Below are 24,536 nucleotides of genomic sequence, written 5' to 3'. Positions count from 1 at the left end.
CGCTATAGAGTTTTTATGTACATAGCTTGGAATAAACTTTTTCTTGGTCTTAATCTGATTTTTCTATATAACGTTTTTTTTATAAAATTAACAGCCCCTGCAGTTTCGTTACGTACAGGGTACACTGAAATCCGAATTTCTATTAACATTTAAACGTAAACAACTTTGGATGCTTCGGTAAAACTTCCTGGAGAACTCGCAGCAGAGTATCCTATTTATAAAATGCATTCTTGGAATGACGTTTTGATACTCTTCTAGATTGTGTGTCGCCACGTATTATAAAAATGGATAACCTCATGAGAGATGCCGACCGACGACCTGTACGCACAAATTTTGATTTTTTGTATCAACTTGTCACCGCTGGCGCCAGTGATTTCAAAAGAATGCAAATTTTTTTAGCCTAAACATGCTTAAAAATCCAACTCTTTACAAATCGATGCTAATTTTATTATTATGAGTGATTTATGAGGAAATTTGTGTTATTAAATATTTGAATATTTTTTACGTCTATCTTGTTTGGAGTTTAGAATATTGAGGCTCAAACTTAGAAAATACGTAAGTGGTTGCTTAGGTTCATAATTACGAAGCTTCAAATATTAGTGTAAAGCATATGCACGTTCAGAAATCACTCAGACGGAGATAATTGGATTATTGAGCTAATATTCTGAAAATGTTTATTGTTTTTTCACTCTTTCTGTCAGATCAACTTTCAGTGTTTTGGAGTAGAGAGAAAAACTGATTTATATTCTTACTAGACCTAATGTCGAGCTGTCTCAATCTTTAAGAAATAATATATTGGAGATTTTCAACATATTCTGTCATTAGATTCATGCACAATTTGAAATTATGCGTTTCCGGTGCTACTAAATCACGTTCGAGAATCTTGAAATTCTGTATTTGTGAAGCACAGATTTTAGTTCATAAAATTTAATCAATTATCGTTTAGAGCTATCTTGCGGCATATTGAAAAGTCAAGAAAAAATTTAACCAAAATCAACATTTTTTTCAACAGACAAAACATGATTCAAGACGATTTTATAAAAAATTTTTGTTTAAAAACTTTTCCAATTCAACAGACCAAGGTTATACAGTATTTATTCACAAATTTAAGGATTTAGAGAAAGTTTTTGAATTTTCTACTCAGAATTTTATTATTTTTCTGAAATCATATGACTTCAGTCAGCTTTTACCCACCATGTGCTGCTTTTATAGCCAATTCGAGGCGCTATTATATCTTCCTAAGTTTTTTAAAACCATTCTAGATTATTTAATAAGAAGAAAATCCTATGGTCGGCTCAACCCAATGCCCAAACCTCGATTGTGCAAGTTGATTCTCCCATATGTTCTAATTGGATTTTGAGTAGATTATCCGCATCAAAGCATATCGGAAAATGAAGATACTACTCGAGATGAAGACACAGGAAATAGCTCAGCAGGACCCCACAACTTTGGCATTCAATTTTGATTTGAGAGCAGTTTTGCATAATCCTTAGGGTTTTCTACCTTCCCAAATTAGCAATTTACAATTTAAATGTTCAAGATGTAAGAGAAATTTGAGAAATTTTCAAAAAACTTTTTTCGATATAGTTCTTTCACCGTCAAATGAAATCAAACTTTTTTTTACTATAAATCATTTGAATATATGCTAACATAAGATGTTAAAAACTGGAAGTTTGCTTTTGGGATGGTAAAGTTGCGAACTCGTCAACTAATACAGACCGTGAAGCGGGTCCTATTCCAATATGTTGTCGAAGCTAAAATTCTACGGATGCGTCGGTACTTTTTATGTGACGGCTATTTGTATTTTTTTTTGGAAACTGTTTACATTATATTGTGATTTTTTTTAGAAATTTCTAAGGCTTTTTTGTTTTTTTTTTAAACTTCCAGGGAATAGAATATTCTGCAAATTGATATAATAAATATCGCTAATAACTGGACTGACAATAATACAGTTGTAGTCGCCCTTAATTACAATGTAAACTGACTATTGTAACCCCCAAAGCAATTTTATAGCCCCCAACATTTTCCTTGGGGAAAGGGAGAGGAAAAATCTTAATTCAACTGATTCAAGTAAAATTAAATGGGACGTAGAATTAAATTATTTGAAAACGACACTACTTTTGACGACGGCCAAACATCTGAGAGCCGTAGACATATTGGAACTATTACCCCAAAAAAATGAGTCTCAAGTAGCAGGGGAATTAATAAAAAATTTAATTGGGATAGTAAAAAGTGAACCAACAGTGAATTTAAATAAATTAGTGTTCAAGTTTCAGTGTTATAAGTGATAGTGAAAGGATGTGAATACGTAAATTACGTATTCCAGAACTGTTTTAATAAATTGTTAACTGAATCCTTTCTAATATTCACATTTCTACAATGAACTGTAAGGAGTTTCAAAAAAATTTTGTCGGAACTATTTCCGTTGTTTCCATTATTTTTTTTTCATTTTGTTGATTTATAATAACTTATAAATTGATCTCTGATTATTTTATTAATATTTAATTTGTTTTTTGTCACGTTCGAGACCATTCAGACCTTCAGAAAACAGTGTATTGATGTGTTTCGCTTAAATATCTCAAGCCTTTTGAAAAAAATTAATTTGTTTTTTTTTAAAAAAAGGTGATCTTCAATTATTCATCAATAACATGCCAAATTAAATAGGTTCCAAATTAGAAACTTTTTCAAAATAAATCAAAACCTAAAAAATAAAATAAAAATTAAAAACAACTCAAATCGTAACCCATAGCTGCCAATCTGATGGAAGAAATAATTTTGGCGTTTTAATTTCTTCATTATTAGATTTGAATTTAAATTTTGAGAGCATGAAAATAAAGAGAAACTACAAAAAATGTTTGTCAATATGATACTTGGATTAATGGATTGGATTTTGGTATTCTTAGTCCAAATCCATTGAAGGTTATATCATCAGGGTAAAAATATTTACAACTTATTTTTATAACAAATGATTGAAATTGTTTTTTTAATGGTACAAGAGTTAATTTTTTGGCAAGACCGAAAGGCTAGAACAAAAATTCTCTTGTAAATGCCATGAAAACACAAATTTTATACACGAAATATGAACGATATTTTTTGTACAACTATGAATGTGAATTTACATTGACGAGTTTTTTTTGTTTCGATAATTCATCGTTTTAAAACAACTGATGCGTCGTAAAGTTACAAGTTCATATAACATCAAAATGACCGGAAATTGCGCCTCTGTAGCGAAGCATATAAAGATGATTAGGATAAAAAAATAAAGATTTTTAATAAAATATTGAATTGGGTGTAAATGTTTAAACTTTACTATGATTTAAAAATAAATCGTTCAAAAAGTAACATTTCATGTTTATTTTGGCAGTGAAAAAAATTAACATTTACGCATCAATAGATGCAAAAATGTCAAGTTTTTAGGACAGTTATACAAAAAGAAAATTTTTCAAAGCTGGAAAAACCTGATTGTAAAACTTGGCAGCTATGTATAACCCACAGAAACTGAAACCTATATACAAATTGAATACTATCCCACGAACTGATTTCTGAAGAATCTGATAGTTTTAATTGGTTCCTGCACTTACCTTTCAACGCCTCTCATTCAACTGGTCTCTACTCGTCCATGGTTTTACCATACAAAACACATTTAATGGGAAAATCTTTGGTATATTTTTCTTTTTGTTACATTTAACCATATAAAGGGTTCGATCTATAGGAAACTAGTTACTAGGAAAATCTATAGTAGCAATCTCAATGTCCCGCCGGAGGAATTGAACCAAATCGTCTGAAGGACAACTGAATTGGAAAATATTTGCGACTATTTAGAAATGGCACACAACAAGACTAGAAAAGTTAATATGGACATACACGAACACAGAAAGCAAAAAAACTCATTCGTCCCTAACTTGAGGAATATTATGTACACTATCTACATTCTGGTAACCGTTGACTAGATTTAGAGAAGAGACCGCCACCCTTATTTACAGCCTCTCTTTGGCGAGAGAAAATTGGGTGGGTTGAAGGCAATGTCGTATTATAGTTTTTTCGGAAGAAGAGGCATACATTTTCGCGAATGGTCTCAGGAAACAGTCCTAGTTCTATACACAGTAATACTGTTGCTGAATTTCGGTAATGTCGTGTGTTTATTTTCGAAATGTCTTTTCAGATTAGACTGTTGATGAAATTTTCTGTCACAGAAAGAACACTGGAATCGTGCAGCTTTTCCGCATTCGTATACCATGTGTCTACGCATGTTTCCACGATGTTTGTAAATTTTCCCGCAGTTGGAGCAGGGATAACCGGTAGCAGATTCTGGATCAATATGGTGTAGGATCCAATTTCCGCCTGTAAATAAATACTGCTGTACTAGCGATTTCAATGTTCTATTCCATTTTTGCTCTTTTGGCGAACACATTCACTTTTTTTGCATCATCACAAAGCAACACAACTGCGATCGACTGGCTAAATAAACAACGTTATTTCAAAACGATAATTTACTCTACAACATCGCAATTGTGATACTGTTGGTTAGGGTTCAAGGATGACGGTTCTCCACAAAAACATCTCGATTTTTGTTAAATGAAAAAAAATTTAATCAAAACTTTTTTTGATAAAGATGTTTCTGGGGATATACAAATGGGAGGGATCGGGTTTTGTTTTCAATAAAATTCGAATGATTTTTAATAACCTCATATATTCAATGATTTCTTTTTATAAAAGTTTTTAATAAATATTTCTTCTTTGGCCACGTGGGGATGAAAGTTGGGGAAGAATGGGTCTGTAACAACGGAAAAACAAACTATTATTATTACAAATTATATTTATCCGTGTACTGGAACACAATTACTCTAACGCGCGTTTCAATAACCAAATTATCATCTTCAGAGACTGAAGGTTTACCACAAGTCTCTAAAGACGGTAACTTGGTTAGAAAAATGCGCGTCGATGTAATTTAGTGTGTTCAGTATAAATATAACCAATGGTTCCACAAATTCCAACTTACTTATCCACGTGAAAACTAAATAACAATTAAATGGAAAATTCCAGGAAAATATAAATGTGCACGAAATGTTATTAATATTGGAAACTTTTCAATTGTTCAAGTCTCATTAAGTTAATTTACTTAGAAATTATGATTTTTGTACGTGGATAAGGTTCATATGAAGTTTGGAAAAACCATCAATTGAAATGATTTTAAGCAATTATTTTCTTAAATAAGGTTTTGGCAACTAACCAGAAATTAAAATTTTGTGATAACCAATAGACTTAATTCGTTTTAAACATTTACATTCCGAAATATACATGGTGTTTCAAAATTATTTACATTAATTCTACAGCCATAAATATTTTCAAAAAACTGAAAATAAGGTGAATTGACAGTTTGAGAATTTTATACTTTCTGTTAGATGGATTTTAATAATAAAATTCAAATTTTGCGAGTGACTGAAAAACTCATTTTGTGTATTTCCTCTTTGCATCCATATGTATACGGAGTAGATTTGAAAGACATTCTTCCTTTTGAAGAAATTTCGAAAATTTGTTAATCAATTGATTTAGCAAATGTTCAAAGCTACCCTTCATATGAATGATGAGGTGAAGTAAGTATCAGGATATCTAACAATCACTCCAAAGTATGATTTTTTTATTAAAACCCTTCTTAATCCACCGCTTTAAAGAAAGATCTTCCTTAATAATTTCAGTTTTAAAAATATGAATGAGGAGAAGGTTTCCTTATTCATGACTGCACAAACAGAAATTAATGTACATATTTTGAACCATGCCGTATATTATTTCATATTGGAAAAAAATTTAATAAATTTCATTTTTTTTTAAATTGATGAATGTCTTCAACTTTTTACCTCTTAGATCTTTTTATGGGTTTTGTCTTTAGTCTGTTTTGATAGAAAATCAGTTTTAAAAAAACAGGTAACGTTACGAGTTATTCCAATGTTTATCAAAATATATACAGGGCGGAACAGATCGAAACGTCAAATTTAAACTGTTTTTTTTTAACCAAAGTTCCATTATAAATACGTATTTGGAAAAATTCAAGAGTTGACAGAATTCGCTCAAAATTAAAAAAAATATATATTCGCAAAGTTTTTTAAAAAGTTCCTGTACAAACAAACGAATATTAAACACATAAAAAACATTCCGAACGTTCAAAAAAGTAAAAATAAAGTATTTCACTCACTGAACAAACGGAATGTTCAATTTTATAAAAACAAATTCAAAATCACCACAAAATATTGAAAATTTAGATGAAATTAATTTAATAAACGTATTATCAACTCACATGTAAGAAATGACGCAGCCAAGCCAACGATGCTGTGTGGACTGGAACCGATTTAATGGACTGGATGAAGAGCTAGGAGTACAACAAAGGATGTGATCGAAAGGACTGATGATCCAAACGTTTCGATGTCTTCTAGCTTCATAATCCACTTGATTAAAGAAAAAAAGTAACTTCCTGAAGGGAAGTTATCTGACCCACCTCCACCCAGTCCGGTTGCATCCTGAAGGGAAGCACCCGGCCTACTTACTATTGATTTATCTATACAAGTATCATACGTAATTATGATCCTTGTATTTGATTCAAATTATCAAATTGACGTAAATCGTGATTAAATTTTTTTTCGTGGACTCGAAGAATGTCTCTCCGTGAAAATTTTCTCGAGCAAACTGCGCAAGAAAATTGTTTAGCGACACCGCATTCGTAACGGAGATGTCGCTCTAATGTATACGATACTAAATAACCTCTACCACAACGTGAACACTTGTAAGGCAAATGGTCTGTAAAGAAAAATATCCATTCACACAGTAGACCAATTTGAATAGTCATTTCTTCCATCCGGATTTTTTATTCATCGGTAGTTCTGCCATCTAAACGTATTAATAAAGTATAATACGCTCAGATAACATCGACTACTCTTCGTTGAAATCGAGATGGCTAAAGTGAAACTATGTGTTGGCCCTCTACTCCACATAAAAACGCGCACACACAACAAAGACCCATTTTCATTACAAGTTTTTACATTGGGGAAGACATTTCTAGTACCGATACCAAAATTATTGTAGTAAAATTTGATAGAAATACAAAAACAAACCGGAATTGAAAATATCTAGTTTGAAATAAATGTAATTTCATTTAAAAACCAAGTATCATTAAATAAAAGGATTCGCGATTTTTAAATGAAATTATTCTCTTGTTAAAAATTATTTTTGAGGAAAATTTAGTTTTTAAATAAAATACCCAATCAAGAATCAATATTATATCCATAAACAAATTTTTAAAACAAATCGCAAAGCAATGTTTGGATTGAATTAAAATAAAATAATTTCAATTCAATTTTCGTTAGCATTTTGAATAAAAAAAAGTTTATGAGTATTAATATTTCATTTACACTTTTGGAATTATCAAAACTGTTGAATATCTGAAAGAAAAAGTTTACACAGTAAATGGAAGCTGGGTTTCTTCAAACTTGTCACAATTTATATTTCGAGCTGTGTAAAAATATACACAACAAAAAATATTTCACTGCAAATAAATTATTTACAGCAAACGTTGTTAATAATGTGAATAAAAAAAAGACAAGATCCCAATTCAAAATAAAATTGTGATCATACTGTATACAATCCAATCTGAAATAAAGTTACCTCACTGCACAATCACAATATGCAGCTACAAGATTCTATAATCTAATTCTTGCTATCAAATGATAGTTGGATCAAAACGCAAATAAAATTGCAATAATTTAAATGACAGTTGGATCAGTAAGCAATAAAAATTGCTTTCAAATTCAATAATGGTTAGATGAATGGAAGTTCAAAAATAGTTACATCAATAAGCAATAAAAATTGCTATAAAATTAAATGATTGTTAGATCAATAAGCAATAAAAATTGCTATAAAATTAAATGATTGTTGGATGAATAAGCAATAAAAATTGCTCCAAAATTAGACGACAGTTAGATCATTAAGCAATAAAAATTGCTAAGAAATTAAATGGCAGTTGGTTCAATAAGCAATTAAAATTGCTATGAAATCAATAGTACCTCGTTGCACACAAACTGTGTACAACTACAAAAATTTTCCAATTTATTTCTGGCACTATAATTTCTGTAAGTTACCTCGCTGCACTAAAACGTACAGCTACAATTCATATATTTTTAAATATATTTCATATATTTCTTGTTTCCAAGAAAAGTAATATTGTAAACAAGAAACGGTGTTTCAAGTAGTACCTCACTGTATGTTTAACACAACATACAGCTACACCTCGCTGAACCTCTTAAAAGAGGAACAGTTACTTTTTGTTTTATTTGATAATTACCTCACTGTGAGAACAGCTACAATTAAAAAAAATTTCAAGTTATATGCAAAAATATACAATAACTTTGAAAAAATGAAAATTTAATGAGGAACAGCATTCAAACACATTATTAAACCAAGCATGAAAGTAATGCTACAATTTAAAAACATGTTTTAATACTGCAATTTATTTTCAGGTTTAAATTGATTTTCGTCAGAGTTGAAGTGAATCCAAAGAAATTTCGAATTTACTGAAAAGGAACTGCTGAAAAAACAATTACATGCAATTGCAAGTAATTGTAAGATTTGAAAAATAACCATTACATGAAATCATGTAATGTTTATAACAAAATGTATGGCAAAAATACACAACAATTGTTGTAGATTTTTAACAGGAAATGGTCTGAATTTTACTAAATTTAGCATATTCAGTAAAAACGTGTGACATGCGCGGTAAGACTAAAATTAGGCTTACCGCAAAAATTCTAGAAAAAAATCAATTTTTTACAAATATACAAATAAAAAAAAGCATGCAGATACAATGTTAGACCAAAAGTAAAGAATACAATGAGATAGAAGGCCAACATTATAATTACAAGACACCGTACGAACCATATTTTAAATAATTTGAAAATATGAAAATCGAAAATAGAACAATTTTTTTAAAACATGGTTCGTTCAGGCCCAAACAAAATTTACAAATACCCAACAAAAACAACACTCACAGATCGCATGGCAAAATGTCGATTTTTTGGAGGATTTTCAAAAAATAAAAAAAAAATTAAAAACGTAAAAAGTGGGAGAACAAATAACACCGAGACCTTCAGTCTCCGTTCTGAAACCAAAGTGCCTTCCAAGGCGTTAAATTGTCACAAAAACGGAATAAAATATTTTTAAATCACAATTTAGCATTCTCATTATATACAACACCTCCCCAAAAGAAACATACAGTTCTATATAAGGTAATAGAAACAATATGCATCAATTGTAGAGACGAGTCTTTTTTTATTTAGTTTACTAAAAATTTATTTTGAAATAGTTTGAGGTTAGGTTTTATTAAACAATGGAAACAGTTTGGTTTCGATTCCATTCTCCCCCTTCTTACCTTTTTTTTAGTGACGACGAACAACACTAGGCCCAAAAACCTAAGCTAAATAATCAAAAAAATAATTGTAGTGTTCAACAGTATAAACACTGAATTTTTCAAAACAAAAAACCAGCATTTAGCAGGATAAATGCATCGTAATGTAAAATTTGGTAAAATTCAATAAATTTATTAGAAAATAAGTTCATCGCAAAAATTCCAATATGAATTTTTTTTACATTTGAATAATTTGACATGAATTCAAAATGACATAATTACAAACTCGCACAATTTCAAATTCTAAAATTAATATTCAAATAAATGGGCCTAGCTCTCTCTTTCTCTCTCAAACTATGACAGCACCTCCAAAATAGAAACTGACGAACGAAGCTCTCGAAATCTTGATGAGGGAGGGGAGAAGGTAGTAGGAAAACCAAAAAAACTACAATCTACTTCTAATTAAAATAAAAAGCTAAGTGTTAAGCAAAGGAATAACCATAGAGGACTACCCGTTAGGTAATAAAATATGAAAAAAAAAGTTATAATAAACCAGAGACTGGAAGTCAGGGTGTTAAATTTTGCCATACGAAGTGCGAGCGAAATAAACTTGTCTACTGAAAAGAACCAATAAACGATTCAGTTTAATCAGTTTCGAGCTACTAAACTTCCAGATATGCCTATTGTAAAGAAAACAGACATAAGTGATAGGAAAGTAGACATTTCGAGGTTATTATTTGATTTACAAAATCGGTAGATGCAGAAAACGCTAAACTGAAAACCTGCATCCTTCAATCCCGTATTAGTTCAGAACAGTAGACAAGTCTTTACAATTGAAACAAAAATCTTACCTTGTGAGTCTCGATGTGCACCTACCGCCTCTTGTGCGGCTAAAAATACTTCATCCTGACTTTGATTACCCATATGCCAACCTCCAAAACCTGTAAGAAACGATTAATGAAAATATATCCAAGAATAATATCATTCATCAGAATTTGGATTTAATAATAAAAATGCTGAAAATTTTTTTCCAATAAAAGTTGGAATTTTTGGAACTATTAGTGATATTCATAGTGAACACCCTTAATTTACCCTACTACTACACCAGCACTCACAATTACATCACAAGTTATCATCTCCAGAGACTGAAGATAAACTTTGTAAACGAAACACGCGTCAGACAGTGTAATTGTGAGTGTTGGGTGTAGTAGTAGACTAAGTAGGGTGTTCAGTAGTTTAAAAAAACTTGATACAAATATTTTCGTCAATTTTTAACATTGTACAAATTTAAAACTCAGGAGAGCGTTCATCTATTAATTTAAAGATGATCTGTCGAAAATAATAAATTCTTAATGTGTTTTACAACAAAAAGGGCCAATGTCCAAAATTTCAAAATTTGAGTTAAATGCACAATTGAATTCAGGATGCGACATATAGTAATTGTTAAAAGGACCAAAGTCCTCTTATTATTAGATCATTGAAACTCAAATATTTTGTCAGAGCCGCCAAAGTTATTTACTGGAAATGCAAAAATGGCCAATTCCTCAAATTTAAATTGGGTTTCCTGCCATTTGACGAAAATAGACATTGGCCCTTTTTGTTTCAAGGTACAGATATATATGTAGATGAGATAATTTATGGTATTGGATTCTTTTTCTAAATTCGTTTGTTATACAGGTTTGTAAATGGTCAACTTCCTGTTTTTACTGTCAATAAAAAAAAATGTAAAAAGATGTACAGCAATATACATAGTCCCCCGCCTAGGAGCAAAATGGTTTTTACATCTCAATTTCGAGGATATATGTACTATTGAAATTTGTATTATTATTATTATTACCTCGTCAATTGTATCTAAAGTTACCCTTAAAAGTATTTTAAAATCTTCCCCTATTTCTACAAAAATTTTGAGTTTGACCACAAACATAAAGCTTATTAGCCAAAGACGATAACTTTGGTTCGAGGTTTGGATCGAGACGAGCGTCAGACTGTAATTATGAGTGTTGTTATAGTGGTAGTGTAAACAGTGTGTTCAGTACAAAAATAAAATCAAAATTCAATTATTCTTCAAAGAACTTATGGCCGTTATCTTCATTCAGTTAAGATAACTCAAGTTAATAAAAAGTAATCCCTGTTATTTCTATTCCGCAAAAATTTACTAATATTTCGTAATTAGCAAAAAAATTATTATTTTTGAGGTGTAAAGAGGGCATATTATTTTGTATCCTTTTTTTTTGTATTAAAGAAATAATTTTTCAAATTTCAAACAATCGTCAGTCTCCACATAAAAATATTAGGGAATATCGACTCTGCTAATATTTGAGCTCTTAGATCACCCAATACAGTATATCAAAATACAAATAGTTTTGTACCTTTAGAAGTGTCAAAATTTAAATATAAAAAAAGCAATTATCAATTTAAATTATCCACATTTAAATTTATAAAGTAAAATTTAAGTAGATAAATAATTTGAATTGGAAATTGCTTTTTCTTTCTCATGAATTAAAATTTCTACAATCAAAAACGGGAAATATTTCACTAAAAAGGATTATATTTTTGATATCCATGTGGTGGATGATCTATTGAAGCATATATTCACTAAAATTGATCGCGACAATTTGAAATTTGAGGAAATTATATAGAATCCAAAACTCAAGAATAATTTCTACAAAAATCCCATTATATTTATTCAAATAGGTTTAAATATGGTGTTAAACTCTGAGATTGTCATTCAAGTACAGTATTTATAAAACTATTCCACAAAGCAATCAAGCAAATAGATCAGAAAGGTATAATCATAAATTGACCCAGATTTATGCATATGCAGATGATATTGCAAAAGTAGAGAAAAAGTGATAAAACTTTCCAAAGATATAGAGAAAAATATATTTATGAAAACATCAGCATGAGAAGATTGTAGGAAAGTGGATGATTTAATAGATGGTTAAACTATACCTTGGAACACAAACAACCAAACCAAACACTGGCATACAAGATTAAGCGGCAAAAAAAGCTTATTTTGCCAACTACTTGAAGCTTGAATTAAATTTACACGACTCTAAAGACCAATCATGTAATAGATGTTGGGTGATGACACAATTAACAACGATTACGAATATTCGATAGAAAAATTATTAAGAGAATATAGAAACATTGGATGAAATACTAGACAATTAAAACATCTTCAGAATCATTAAAGCCTAGAGTATGAGAGTTTATCTCATTCAAAGAATTGAGCACAATGTGATGCTTCAGAGAATTATGAATTATATAATAATAAAGGGTGTCTCAAAAATATCACTCAAATTAGATTTGCCGCCATTTATGCAGTGATATGCTGTAATCTTTGAAAAATAACAACTAGACAGCTGAGTGTTTAGATTTAATAAAAATGGTGTGTTTCACGATAGAACGTGTCTTCATTATTGAGGAATATTTCAAAAATAGTGAAAACTTGGAGGGGGCAGTTTGAAAATTTCATAACAAAATATAGTGTCAAAAGCAGACTTTAAATTTCAACATAGAAACAGTGTCTGCGACAATCTAAAAAGCTCAATTCGAAGTTTCGGACAAAAATTGCAAACTTCAAGAATCTCTCTACAGTGTATACTCGGTAAAGATATAAGTCTTCATGCTTACAAAATTCAATCAGCACAACAACTGAAGCCTAATGACAATGTAAAGCAAAAACAGTTTGTTGAATGGATTATCACCACTTACACAGAGCTGTAATGCAAATTGGTAAATGAGGCTAAATACACATAATTAAAACATAGAAATTAATGTAATGTAATCTAAAAATGTTCAGAAATGTCATTGGTTCACTTATTTTCAGGAAATACTAACCAAAAAAACTTGGTAGTTTTTGAAAAAACAGGACTTCTAACCAAATGATTCAGGTGTATATTTTCATGAGAAAAATTTGAAATTAGCCCTTTATACAAGAAACCACCAAAAAAACTGATTTAGCATAAAAATGGAACGTTGTAACTATAGTTACATCATCACTTCAACAATTGAAAGCACTGACTAATTAATAAGCAAAGATGCAAATCTCCAGATATATTTTGTATTGTTTTTTTAAAAACTCTCCAATTGATAATTGTTTTTAATTCACCCTATATAATATTTTGACCACACATGAGAAGTGAAAGAAATAATCAAAGATTAAAAAATCATTACAATTATTACAATAAAAATAAAAAAATGTTATGAAACTTTCTAGGAATCAGTAAAACTTGACAATTTAAAATTATTTAGAAAATTATATTCAATTTCGAACTCAACGGAAATTAAGGTAATTGTATACAGCTGAAAAATTTCAAATAAAAATCGTTGAATTGTTTTTTCCTATAATAGGATGAAAATATTGAGTAGATTTTAGAGAGAGTTTAAAACTTTATGAAATATTATAAAAAGCAAGATTTACTTGAAAAAGTGGAAATAAACTTGGAATAACCAAACCCAGAGATACTTTCGGTAATATGTAATATAAATCAAAAATTAGATTTCAAATGTGCAATTAAAAATTATCAATCAGCTAAAGGACACACTATTTCTGTAACAATTCAAAAAAGTTATTGCTACAAGTACAAAAATACCAGAAAAGTTCCAAGTTTTCATGTATCCGAAATAAAAGTAGATTTCAGTACACAAAAATTAGGAACATTATCATTTAGTAGCACTAAGTTTAATTATCACAGAATTTTTTTTGCAACCGAACAAAGTAAATTCAGTGCAAAAATCAGTGAAACTTCTAATCACAACAATTGAATTCGATAAACAAAAATTATCCAACTCCTTCTCATTTCTTAAAGAAGCCTCCCAAGTTATTTGCTTCTTAAAGCACAAAAAAGTAAATGGAGGAAACCAAAATGAGTAAAATACAAAAAGTATTGTATTTTACGAATGTGGGCTCCTCTGATTTTTTTGTGATAAAGCTTTTCACTTGGAATGCAAAATATAGAAATAAAGAAGTCGAAAATTAATTTCTCTTCATCAATTCAACCATTGCCATAAAGTTGGACCTTAGCCTCATAAACAGTCACAACAAAATCAAATTCATAGGGATTCAATGAAAATGATGATTAAATGATTTATTTAAAGTATCTCTGGATTTATTTGGAATATTGAGTATTAGAAACTTCTGAAACTAGAAGTAAATGGAAAGAATTGAATGATGGTTGATAAAAAAATCTACTTTTACTTTTTTTTTCAAATTTAAAGTTCTGTAATTTTCAAATGAAATTTAAATTAAAAAAAAAGTATAACTAGATTTTTTTTATCAACCATCATTCAATTCTTTTCATCTACTTGTAAATTTCAATTTCACTTAAATATTACAGAAATTGATATTTAAAAATATATATATATATATATATGTTTGATAAAAATTGTTGAGTTGGTCAGTTAGGTATGACCTTTACTGATAATTGTAATTAGATGTAATCTGTACAAAAAAGTTCATTGACCTAATAAAAAGATAAAAGTGTGAATCAAAAATTTAGTGGACCAAAGTTTCAGTATGGGCCAAATATCAATTGGAGACTTCGAATACACTATTTGAGCAAATAATTGACGGGGAAAATAATAATAATTTTTTATTTTAGTGTTTATATTAAAAATAATGTGAAGTATAACAAACCTTGACTTGATCCTTCTCCCGCTCCATGACTAGGTCCTGCTTGATCGTCAACTTGTTCCATGTTACTTAAATCGTCATCATCTAGCGTTAAATCCTCGATACTGTCCTCGTTCATTTCATCTACATATTCAGACTTTGGTTCCAACATCAGTTCTGTATGCGTTTCGATCTTTTCTTTTATAATAGGAACTTGGGGGATTGTATCTTCTATCTGTTTATGCCTCGTGAGTATCTCGGATTTTGTTTCTACTTGGTCAGGCACGTCGGCGTTCATTTTCGTAATTGCAGGTAACATAGGAATGCTTTGGGCGGGTAAACTGTGAGATTCGGAAGAATTAGAGGCATCGTGATTATCTAATTCTTCACTCTTTCGCCTCAACCTTTTCTTTTTTCGAGGACCTGGCGACATACTTCCTTCTCTGGAATCTTCCCGAGCTCTTTGCTCTATTGTAAGACCCTGTACCTTAGGTAGGGTAGAGGCCGGTTGCGGACTTTTCGGTGGAGGTGCGGCTGGCGTGGGTTTCCTATCACTTGTCTCACCTTTCCTATTGTCAGATAATCCTTTAATTTGCAATGATTCCGCCGCTTTTAATAACGCTCCTAATTGATCTTGAGATATGTTCACTTCCCCCCTATACATATAGTCCATCATCGCTTTCAGTTCTTGGAATTTCACATCTTTCAGGATGAGAATTGGGTGTTTGTCGAAATGCTTTGACAGTAACGCCTGCAATAGGACCACAGTACGTCAATAATAGCAGACTAAGGAGCGAACGGAAAAGATGGAAATACCAGATTCAGGAATGGAAATACATACTGGACACCAAAAAATGAGGAAAAAGAAACGAATAAGGAAATAAAAGGTTGAGAAAGAAGATTTCATTATTCAAACCAGACTCCATTGGAGCCGGAACTTTTAAAAACTTGTTAAAATTATTGATTTTATTTTTTAAAAAAGTTTTTCAATACATTGTAAAAAAACTCAATATTCAATTAATTCAAGATATTAAGTTGTATCCACGTACTGTATCGTGAATATTTCATTCCTAATGAATACATGTTCAATTAAAGTAAGCAAAAACATAAAAAATTCAACTAAAACCACAATTTAAAATTATTTTGGAAAAATTTCGACTTATCCTTGAATAGTATCAAGGAAATGTATGTATAACTAATAGAAGTCCATCAAATACATTAGTGATAATTGACTGGGATTATCTAGATAAAAAAATAAAGAAAAAATTTGAACATTTTCCACGAACAGTATCATGGAAATTTAAACATTTCCCACGAACAGTATCATGGAAATTTAAACATTTTCCATGAACAGTATCATGGAAATTTAAACATTTTCCACGAACAGTATCATGGAAATTTAAACATTTTCCACGAACAGTATCATGGAAATTTAAACATTTTCCACGAACAGTATCATGGAAATTTAAAAATTTTTAACGATTCCAAAGAAAAAGAAGTTAACAGTATAACATACTCAAATCCTACCAACTTTTTCATAAAATAAATATTTGATGTGAGCAGTATCACAATCTTGTAAAATTGATAAAAAATCAAACTCACTTCAAAATATGGACTACACGCCGATAGAACTACTTTGTGAGCGTTGAGGCATTTTCCTTCTGCTGCCAAAGTACAGTCAACTAAAGTGCCGTTTTCCAATAATGTGTCAAATACGGCTACCAACGTGGATTGATGGTTGTTCCATCGTAAACAAAATTGCTGGTCGTCATCCATTTTTCTGTAAAAAATACCGCAGATGTTCACCACACCCAAACACAAGAGTCCAAGAAAATTTAAAAAAAAACGCGATTCAAAAATAAATATTTAAATAACCGAACTAATTCTTCAAAAATATTTGAAGTAAATTGAAACAATATCTAACTCGTTCCAGATCGAAGAGGAAACAGTACTACTGTTTTTAAAAATGGAGAATAATCTAATGACGACGACACCGTTCACTTATCCGAAGTTTCTTTCCATTGGCTGCTTCATCAAAAGCACGCAAGCGTTCTAAGCTTGAAAGGCTCCACGTCAGCATAGAGAGGGGAAAGGAAAGCGAAGCCTTGGTTTCACACGGCAAAATGGCTGCTTTTCCAAGTCAGCATTGAAAAATGGCGAGGCTTGTAGCATAAATATATGATAAAGTATACGAAATTAACTAATTGCACGAAAAACTGATAGCACAAACGATCCTATTTAATATTTACATTGTTTTGTTTACGTTAAAGCTTTTTATAAACAAAAATGCTTGAGGAGAAAGCTCGGGTGGTACCAACGGTATGATACCGGCACAAAAACCTAGATTTTGCGAATTTGTGTTAAAAATAAATTTAGAAAGACGTTTATAAGTGTAAAGAAGTCATATTTACCTATTTTGGCACACTAAAACTAAATATCACAAATTATTTCACTTGTATTATAGCTTATAAAGAGACGACGAAAATCATGTGCTTAGTCTTCTTAGGGCGGTACGGAACTAAAAGCGATCACTTGGATGGCAGTGAATTTGTAGCCGAAAAAGAACCAGGACCATAGCTGACGATATGAAAATGACGTCACCTAGCGAATCAGTAGTGTTCTGCGCAACAACGCAGACATTCCATCCAATCAACGCCCGAGCTTTCGCTGCGAGGTGGCACACCGGACAAGCTTCATAGATTCATTTCGTTAGATATGCCCCGTCGCCTTTAGCCGGCAATGGAGAATTGGATGGAAGAGAGAGAGGACGGTGAAAACTTGAAAGAGAGAGCGTAGAGATGAGAAGAGAGAAACGAATTTGATCCACAACAAAATAGTGAGCCTGTCTCTTCTAATCGTACAGTCCGTTTTCCACTGTGGTCTTGATTTTATTCCTTTACCCGTGAATTTAATCGTGTTTGTTTTGCATGTTCACTAGTGTCTACTAGAAATCCGGCTAAACAGGTAAGACCCCTGTTAATGCCTACTTTCGGTGGCTTTCCATTATCGAATTCGCTAATAACTTTATAAAACGAACGCCATTTTCTGATGTGAAAATAAGAACAAAACAGAACAGACATTGAATTGAAGAGAGAGGTTATATTTCGTTTCTTATTCTAAATCATTCTGGCGCATGTTTGCCTCTTAATCACGCTGTCATGTCGAAATAATTTTTATTGGAATTTCATTGAGTTTTGCGTTGAAACTCACATTGAATCGTCTGTTCCTGTCTTTTTTATTAATCTATGGGTTATTCGTTTTATATTACGGTCAAAGGTTCCGGCTATACAAGGGACATACAAAATATTTAGTCTTTGTCTTAGTATCTGGTTTTTAATTTAATACTACAAATATAATTTCCAGATAAATGCGTATTAATGTATACAAATATTAATAAAGATACAGTTCATCATATTTTAAAGCTTTATCAAGCATTGCGTTGTAATTTATGTTATCATTAATTAGTGATGTAATCAGTGCTACTTATTATTCAACTGTCTACTATTAAGGTTTACAATTAAACTGGTCTTAATTTGAATATTATTATTTGTTCATTAGTTATTAGAATAATTTCACAGTGCATTAATAAAAGTTGTTCATAAATATAAATATTACCAATCGCAGATTTTGAGGTTATGTTTTATTTATCATGTAAAACGAAATGTACATATGACTTTTAAGTTCGTTTTGATTATAGTGTGTATCCACAATTACTTTGAAAAATCATTACTTAAATATTATACATGATATTTGAAATTAAGTTTATTAAAAATTGTGTTTTCTATTAAACACGATAAATAATTGAACCTATCTAAGTACTTTTTAACTTATACTGGTATCTTCTTCTTTTTCAAATTAACATTGGAGTATTATAGAATTAATCATTAAAAACTATTGATTTCAATTTTTTGATGCTAACTTTTTCTATAGAAATGATAGTTAACAACTGATGTTGATTCTCAATTTATTCGAGTTGAACTTTGTTTCTGTTGATCGTGAAAATCATCATTTTTGGTCACCATATTGAAAGGGGATCGCTATCATCTAGGGCGTTCCAGTTGATTTATTTTTGTTCTTTCGTTTTTTATGCCAGATGTGTTGGTTCAAAACATAACCCAATTTAACTTTACACTCAAATGTAGTTTGGAGTTTTAGTAATGTTATAGGTAAATAATAAAAAAGATTAAAACATATTTTCGATTAAATGTCAAGTTAGCCCGTCAAAAGTCCAACAACTTCACCTAATTTTACTAGAAAAAATAAAAAATTTCTGTATTCGAATATTTCACACTATTATTTCAAAATACTAACATCGTATGCCTATGTATTATTTCAATGTGTGATGTTTTTTAAAAGTTATAACCTTGATTTGCGCGAATCTCATCGCATATAATTTAAATCGTGTATGTTTTGAATTTCTGTTGCATAAATAGAGTGAACGAATACAACTCAATGCTACCCAGTCAGTTAAACGATATTACGAGGTACATTCGATAAATACAAACAATTGTTAACAGATTTAATCGCTAAAAAATCAGTTAGATGGAAAATCGATTGAAGTGTCTCTCTCCCTCGCAATTTTACACATTTAGTACTACCAACAGCGATGTATTAATATCTTTTCTCACCTAATTTCCATATTTATTGACATGGAACGTTGTAATTTATATTAATTAGTATGATTAAAAGGAGATTTATCACATTTTGATAACGGAGAATAAAAATTAAAGCTACCATTGGTAAATTCGCATTATATTATTCTATCCACTCAATATATTTTTTTTAAATACCCACCAAATAATAAATTTTAATTGTTATCTCTCTGAACCACCCGGTACGGTTACATTTTTCCAACCGTCTTGTAAGATATTCACCCAAGCACACCCAACTCCTTTATTCTGTCTCTATTGATTCCCATTTCAGCTTTTTTGTTATGTTCTCTTTCCCTTCGGGTAGGCCTCGTTCAAAATACGAGTTCGTAGCTGCCGTTGCTAAGTTACCAGAACGAGCCGCGGTTGCCACTTGTACGAAATTACATGGTCAACAAAGAATTTTATAACGTAAAACAATCAACGGATATAGGTCAATAATTTCTATTATGCATACAAAGCGGATTCTTTAAAATTTCATTATCGTAATAAAATTTTTAAACATATTATTATTTGAGGTTATGAGCAAGTAGTTTTAAACAATGCTGAAGCTGTACTGATTCAATTTTTTATAAAGGAATCACGTTAGAGCTTTCAAATAATTTGAATGCTTCAAAAAAACACTTTCGATTCTAGATTTAATTGTAAAAAAAAAATAAATTCCAATTATTTAATTCAACGGCTATATCTGGCAACATGTTGCCGCGAGGTTCTCGGAAAAATCAATATGGAAACGTTAATACCTCTGAGCCATGTTCTGACTGTCCCTCTATCTCTATCTCCTTCTCTTTTATTCGCCGTTTCTTTCTTTCTACAGCTCTAAAAATAGTACTGTGACGAGGGCTGCGGGTCTTGGTATCCGTTAGAACCGTAGTTAGGGACACAACGTTACTTACACAATGGATGAAAATATATTCTCTTTTCAAATGATAAATACGTTATTTGGAGAATATAGAAGATAAAATTATACAGGAGGTATTGAAAATTCGAATAAAAAAATACCGAAGTCATATTATTTAATAAGATAAATTTGCAACATGCAAAGGCATATTTTGTTTATTGAAAGTATATATAATTACACACATAAATTCAGTGATTTGTACGTAGGTTTTTGAAAAATAAATTTTAAAATAAGCTAGAACAGTATTGAATGAAAAATATTGCACTTTGTTGGATTTTAATCAATCGAACAGTTGTAAAATTTGTTTCGATATAAAGAGAAAAAATTATAATAGTAGTTAATAGAAAAAATTTGTCGAAGAAAGGATTTGAACCCACTACCGGCGAATCCGGAGGTTGACGCCTTAGCCCGCTCGGCTAACGAACGCAATTAAAGTGGTGGGATATACTAACAGTACAAACCCCCATACAAATTAAGCTAATATAAGGTTGTTGAAAATCTTATTGTTTGAGTTTTTACAATCTAATAGTAAAGACAGTATTGAATGAAAAATATTGCGAAAAAAGCGTGTGGCGCCTTGTTACAAATTCCTACATCGAGGGCACGACGTTTTTTTACATTCATATTAGTATTTTCCACTAATTATTGTTTTAAGTTTATTAAAATCCACTTTAATGGATTTTAATTAATCAAACAGTTGTGAAATTTGTTTTGATATAAAGAGAAAAAATTGTAATAGTAATTAATAGAAAAAATTTGTCGAAGAAAGGATTTGAACCCACTACCGGCGAATCCGGAGGTTGACGCCTTAGCCCGCTCGGCTAACGAACGCAATTAAAGTGGTGGGATATACTAACAGTACAAACCCCCATACAATCTTATAGTAGAGTGGTGGTTGGTGGTTTCAAAAATCTAAGATTCATCAATGGAAGACATCTATTCCACAACGACTGTGGACTTTTTCCCCAAATTATCCAATTATTGAATTCAAAGGATTGTTAAAATAAATTTGGAGCCCTGAAAATACGATTTCAAGTTTTTCCGTCTAGTAAAATGACGTCCATGTTGCGTTTTATCAACAGTTTAGTTGAGTTGCAAGGTGCATTGTGCCATACAGTATGCAAACATGTAAAAATGTCATAGTAGAACGCTTGGAGCTACGATTTACAGAGTTAATAAAAAAGTAAAATGTGTTTTCTATTGGAAAATAATTTGAAAGAAAGACTTTAAAGGAAAGTACATGGACACGTAATCAAAAAGCCTACGTACGTTTTATCAAAACCATATTATAGGTATTTCAATTTGGATGTTTCCTACTCGTTTAGCAAATAACCGGAAAGAATGGATGAAAAACAATGTAAACTTAAACTCCAGTACTCCAAAATGCATAAAAAGCTTTAGATTATTAAATATGAACTTCCTTGTGATAATTGTTTACATGGGACAGACATCTCAGTATTTATAAAATAGATTAAAAGTCATAAACATGAAATTTCATTATCAAACTATAGCCGAAACATGTTCTATATTAAGAACATTAACAATTTTTTTCCATAAGTGATTTCCACGCTGTATATTCCTCACTTATCTTGGTAAAATGTATCTAACCTCAGTTTTCTATCTCACAAAATATTTATATTGAATATTCTGCTTCAACTTTCATCTTATCTTGTTATATAAATAATGTATGATCGCGTTCCAATTCTAGAAAATTTTTTCTAAGGAAATTATTAATTTTGTATAACCATGAACAGAATTTTTGTTTTTCGGTTTAAAACATTGAAAAAAGTAGGGAATAAAGGTAATGGTTTTCTGTTTGTAGATTGATGTGCTTGTTTTTAAGTGTTTCCACAACGAATTATTCTATTTTACTTTTGAACAACTATCCTTAACCAAATTTTGAGACTTGAGCAAATCAAGAAGTATCAAATAATTTTTTAGACTAAATCGAGCGGCGCATAGTATCGGTGAAACAAAATCAGGTCGACGATCTTTCTTGTATGCTCTAAGCTGTCCAAGTTTTTGGTCAACGCTGAATCGCTCTCTTTTGTATTGAATCAAACATCCGCATGCTTCGAAGCTGAGCTCCAAATGTTTAAAGAGAAGTTTTTGTGAAGCTGACTTGGCTAAAAAGGTCACCCAAAAGGCGAATTTGCGGTGATCCTGAGCTGCAGTACCAGCTTTCTTTGTAAAAACAGCAGCCTAAGTGTTTGCTGCATTTAACTCAATCAGATTGCTTCCACTCCATTCCAGAACGTTTTCAAGATCGGTTTTGATGATGGTGGTCTGTTGATGTCTAAGGATTTGGGTAGTAACCGAGTTTGTTGGGGCGGTTTTGTCGAGTAGATCGTTGATGTACAGGAGAAAGAGAGTAGGTGACAAAATGCATTCCTGGGTAGCACCAGCGTTAACCTCAAACAATCGATAGCATCCTGGATGGATCAGTCGACAAACCATTTGATCTTAACGCATGCTAAACCTTGTCAAAAACCTTCAACATGTCAAGTACGATTGCATTGGATTCCCAATATTTCTCTATCAAAAGTCAGTTTAAACTATTGATATCGATTTTAACCCGTTTTATGAATGATATTTACCGACAAATTACGATTTGGTCTAGGGGTAGTTTGAACTTCAGTTTAACAAGAAACGGATGATCCGAATGTAACTTTTTCAATTTGTTCAAATTTTGTTAATATTGTAAGGGTTTTGGTGAACGGCTTTAAGATTTACAATTATACATTTATACCTTAGTGTAAACTAAGTTGTAAAATTGTCCCTTAGGTATATTTAACAGGTTAACGTCATTAAAAAAAATGTTGTCCTAGTTTCACTTATTTCCAATGTCCTTCAATAGCTATATGAAAAATTTTTTTCACAAATTTTTAGTCTTGAAAATATTACATAAATGCCCGTCACTGTTATTTTCCCCACATGGGGAAAATGACTCATGTTCAGCTGTCTATACTACCCGATGGTTTTCAAAAATAGGTTTTCGTTAACGTGTAGGGCTGCTGATATATCTGGGCGACTCTGAACGGCCTGGGGTAGTTGCCGGGCGAGCTAAGGTACTATTTATTGATCCGTCCCAGTGGGGGAACGAAAGCTAGTAACGGAAGTTGTTTGGGGCGTTTCGGTACAGAACTTTCAAAATTTTCTACTATTCATTATAAGGGTAGTTTGTTATAGGGGCATATTTTTTTCTGGACAAAAGATTTTCTGAATATAATCTCGCATCCTACGTTTTGTCCCACTATTAAATAATCGAATATCAGTTTTTTATCATTTTGTAGATCTTTTTTTAGTAAATAATTAATTAATATATACCGGATGCTTCTGAAATTTTATAATATAACAGAATCTGGATATTTTATGAAATTTTCTTGAATGCAACTGATCTTTTTGGGATTTTATTGGTCTTTTATAACTATAAGCTATATAGAACAATAGAAAAAGGTCAAAAGACATGCGTATTAGATAATACATAGCCGTATAAGACCTAGAAGTACCTATTTGTTAATAAAAGTTGAAAATTTTGTTTTTTATTTCAATTCCAAAAATCTCTTCCCGACTAATGTTTCCTTTTATGTTCTGGCTTCATAATAAATCTAAAATAGTCATTGAATAATGAATAATTGGGCTTTAAACCAACTTGTATCAATAAGTACGAATATTACCAACTTTAGAAAAATTTTTGAGGTCCAGATTAATACCAAAACCTTTGGTTTCAAAGCAATTCATGTAACTTGATCAATAATTAGAGGGTTCAGAATACTGAGTCCAATTTAGCTACTTTTGAGCTACAGAAATTAAAACTTTGTAACAAAATTACTTGTTAACAATTTTTAGACAGAGAAATTGTGAGTTATTTAAAATATTTACAGAGGTTTTATTGGCCAAATGTCTAAAATAGTGGACTTGGTTCAAATGTATTCTCAAGAATTTTAGGAAGGTAATGAACCAACTTCAAGAGTTGTAAAA

General features: G+C 30.9%; 2 protein-coding genes across 15 annotated transcripts in view; one reads left to right on the top strand and one right to left on the bottom strand.

Annotated features, from left to right (window-relative positions):
* Positions 1-17,561, bottom strand: part of LOC130452902 (longitudinals lacking protein, isoforms A/B/D/L-like) — a 625,711-nt gene extending 608,150 nt beyond the window's left edge. For 10 of the 12 annotated variants that reach the window (XM_056792409.1, XM_056792415.1, XM_056792419.1 and 7 more), the window contains exons 1-4: positions 17,417-17,534; positions 16,608-16,785; positions 15,030-15,756; positions 10,240-10,329 (exon numbers count right to left, since the gene is read on the bottom strand). In XM_056792409.1, coding sequence (XP_056648387.1) covers positions 10,240-10,329; positions 15,030-15,756; positions 16,608-16,781 — 991 coding nt within the window. In that variant the 5' untranslated portion in view covers positions 16,782-16,785; positions 17,417-17,534. Of the gene's footprint in view, positions 1-10,239; positions 10,330-15,029; positions 15,757-16,607; positions 16,786-17,416 lie in introns of all 12 variants that reach the window. The other 2 variants (XM_056792410.1, XM_056792408.1) reach the window with 2 other exon arrangements.
* Positions 17,562-17,778: 217 nt separating this feature from the next.
* LOC130453376 (protein bric-a-brac 2-like) overlaps positions 17,779-24,536 on the top strand; it is a 51,119-nt gene continuing 44,361 nt past the window's right edge. For 2 of the 3 annotated variants that reach the window (XR_008911046.1, XM_056793084.1), the window contains exon 1: positions 17,779-17,969. The gene's annotated coding sequence lies outside the window, so the exon portion shown is untranslated. The remainder of the gene's footprint in view (positions 17,970-24,536) is intronic. The other variant, XM_056793083.1, reaches the window with a different exon arrangement.

The sequence above is a fragment of the Diorhabda sublineata genome, chromosome 2, assembly GCF_026230105.1.
Source record: "Diorhabda sublineata isolate icDioSubl1.1 chromosome 2, icDioSubl1.1, whole genome shotgun sequence".
Classification (NCBI taxonomy): Eukaryota; Metazoa; Arthropoda; class Insecta; order Coleoptera; family Chrysomelidae; genus Diorhabda; species Diorhabda sublineata.
The sequence above is the reverse complement of the archived record's forward strand: the minus strand, read 5'-3'. Positions and strand labels throughout refer to the sequence as shown.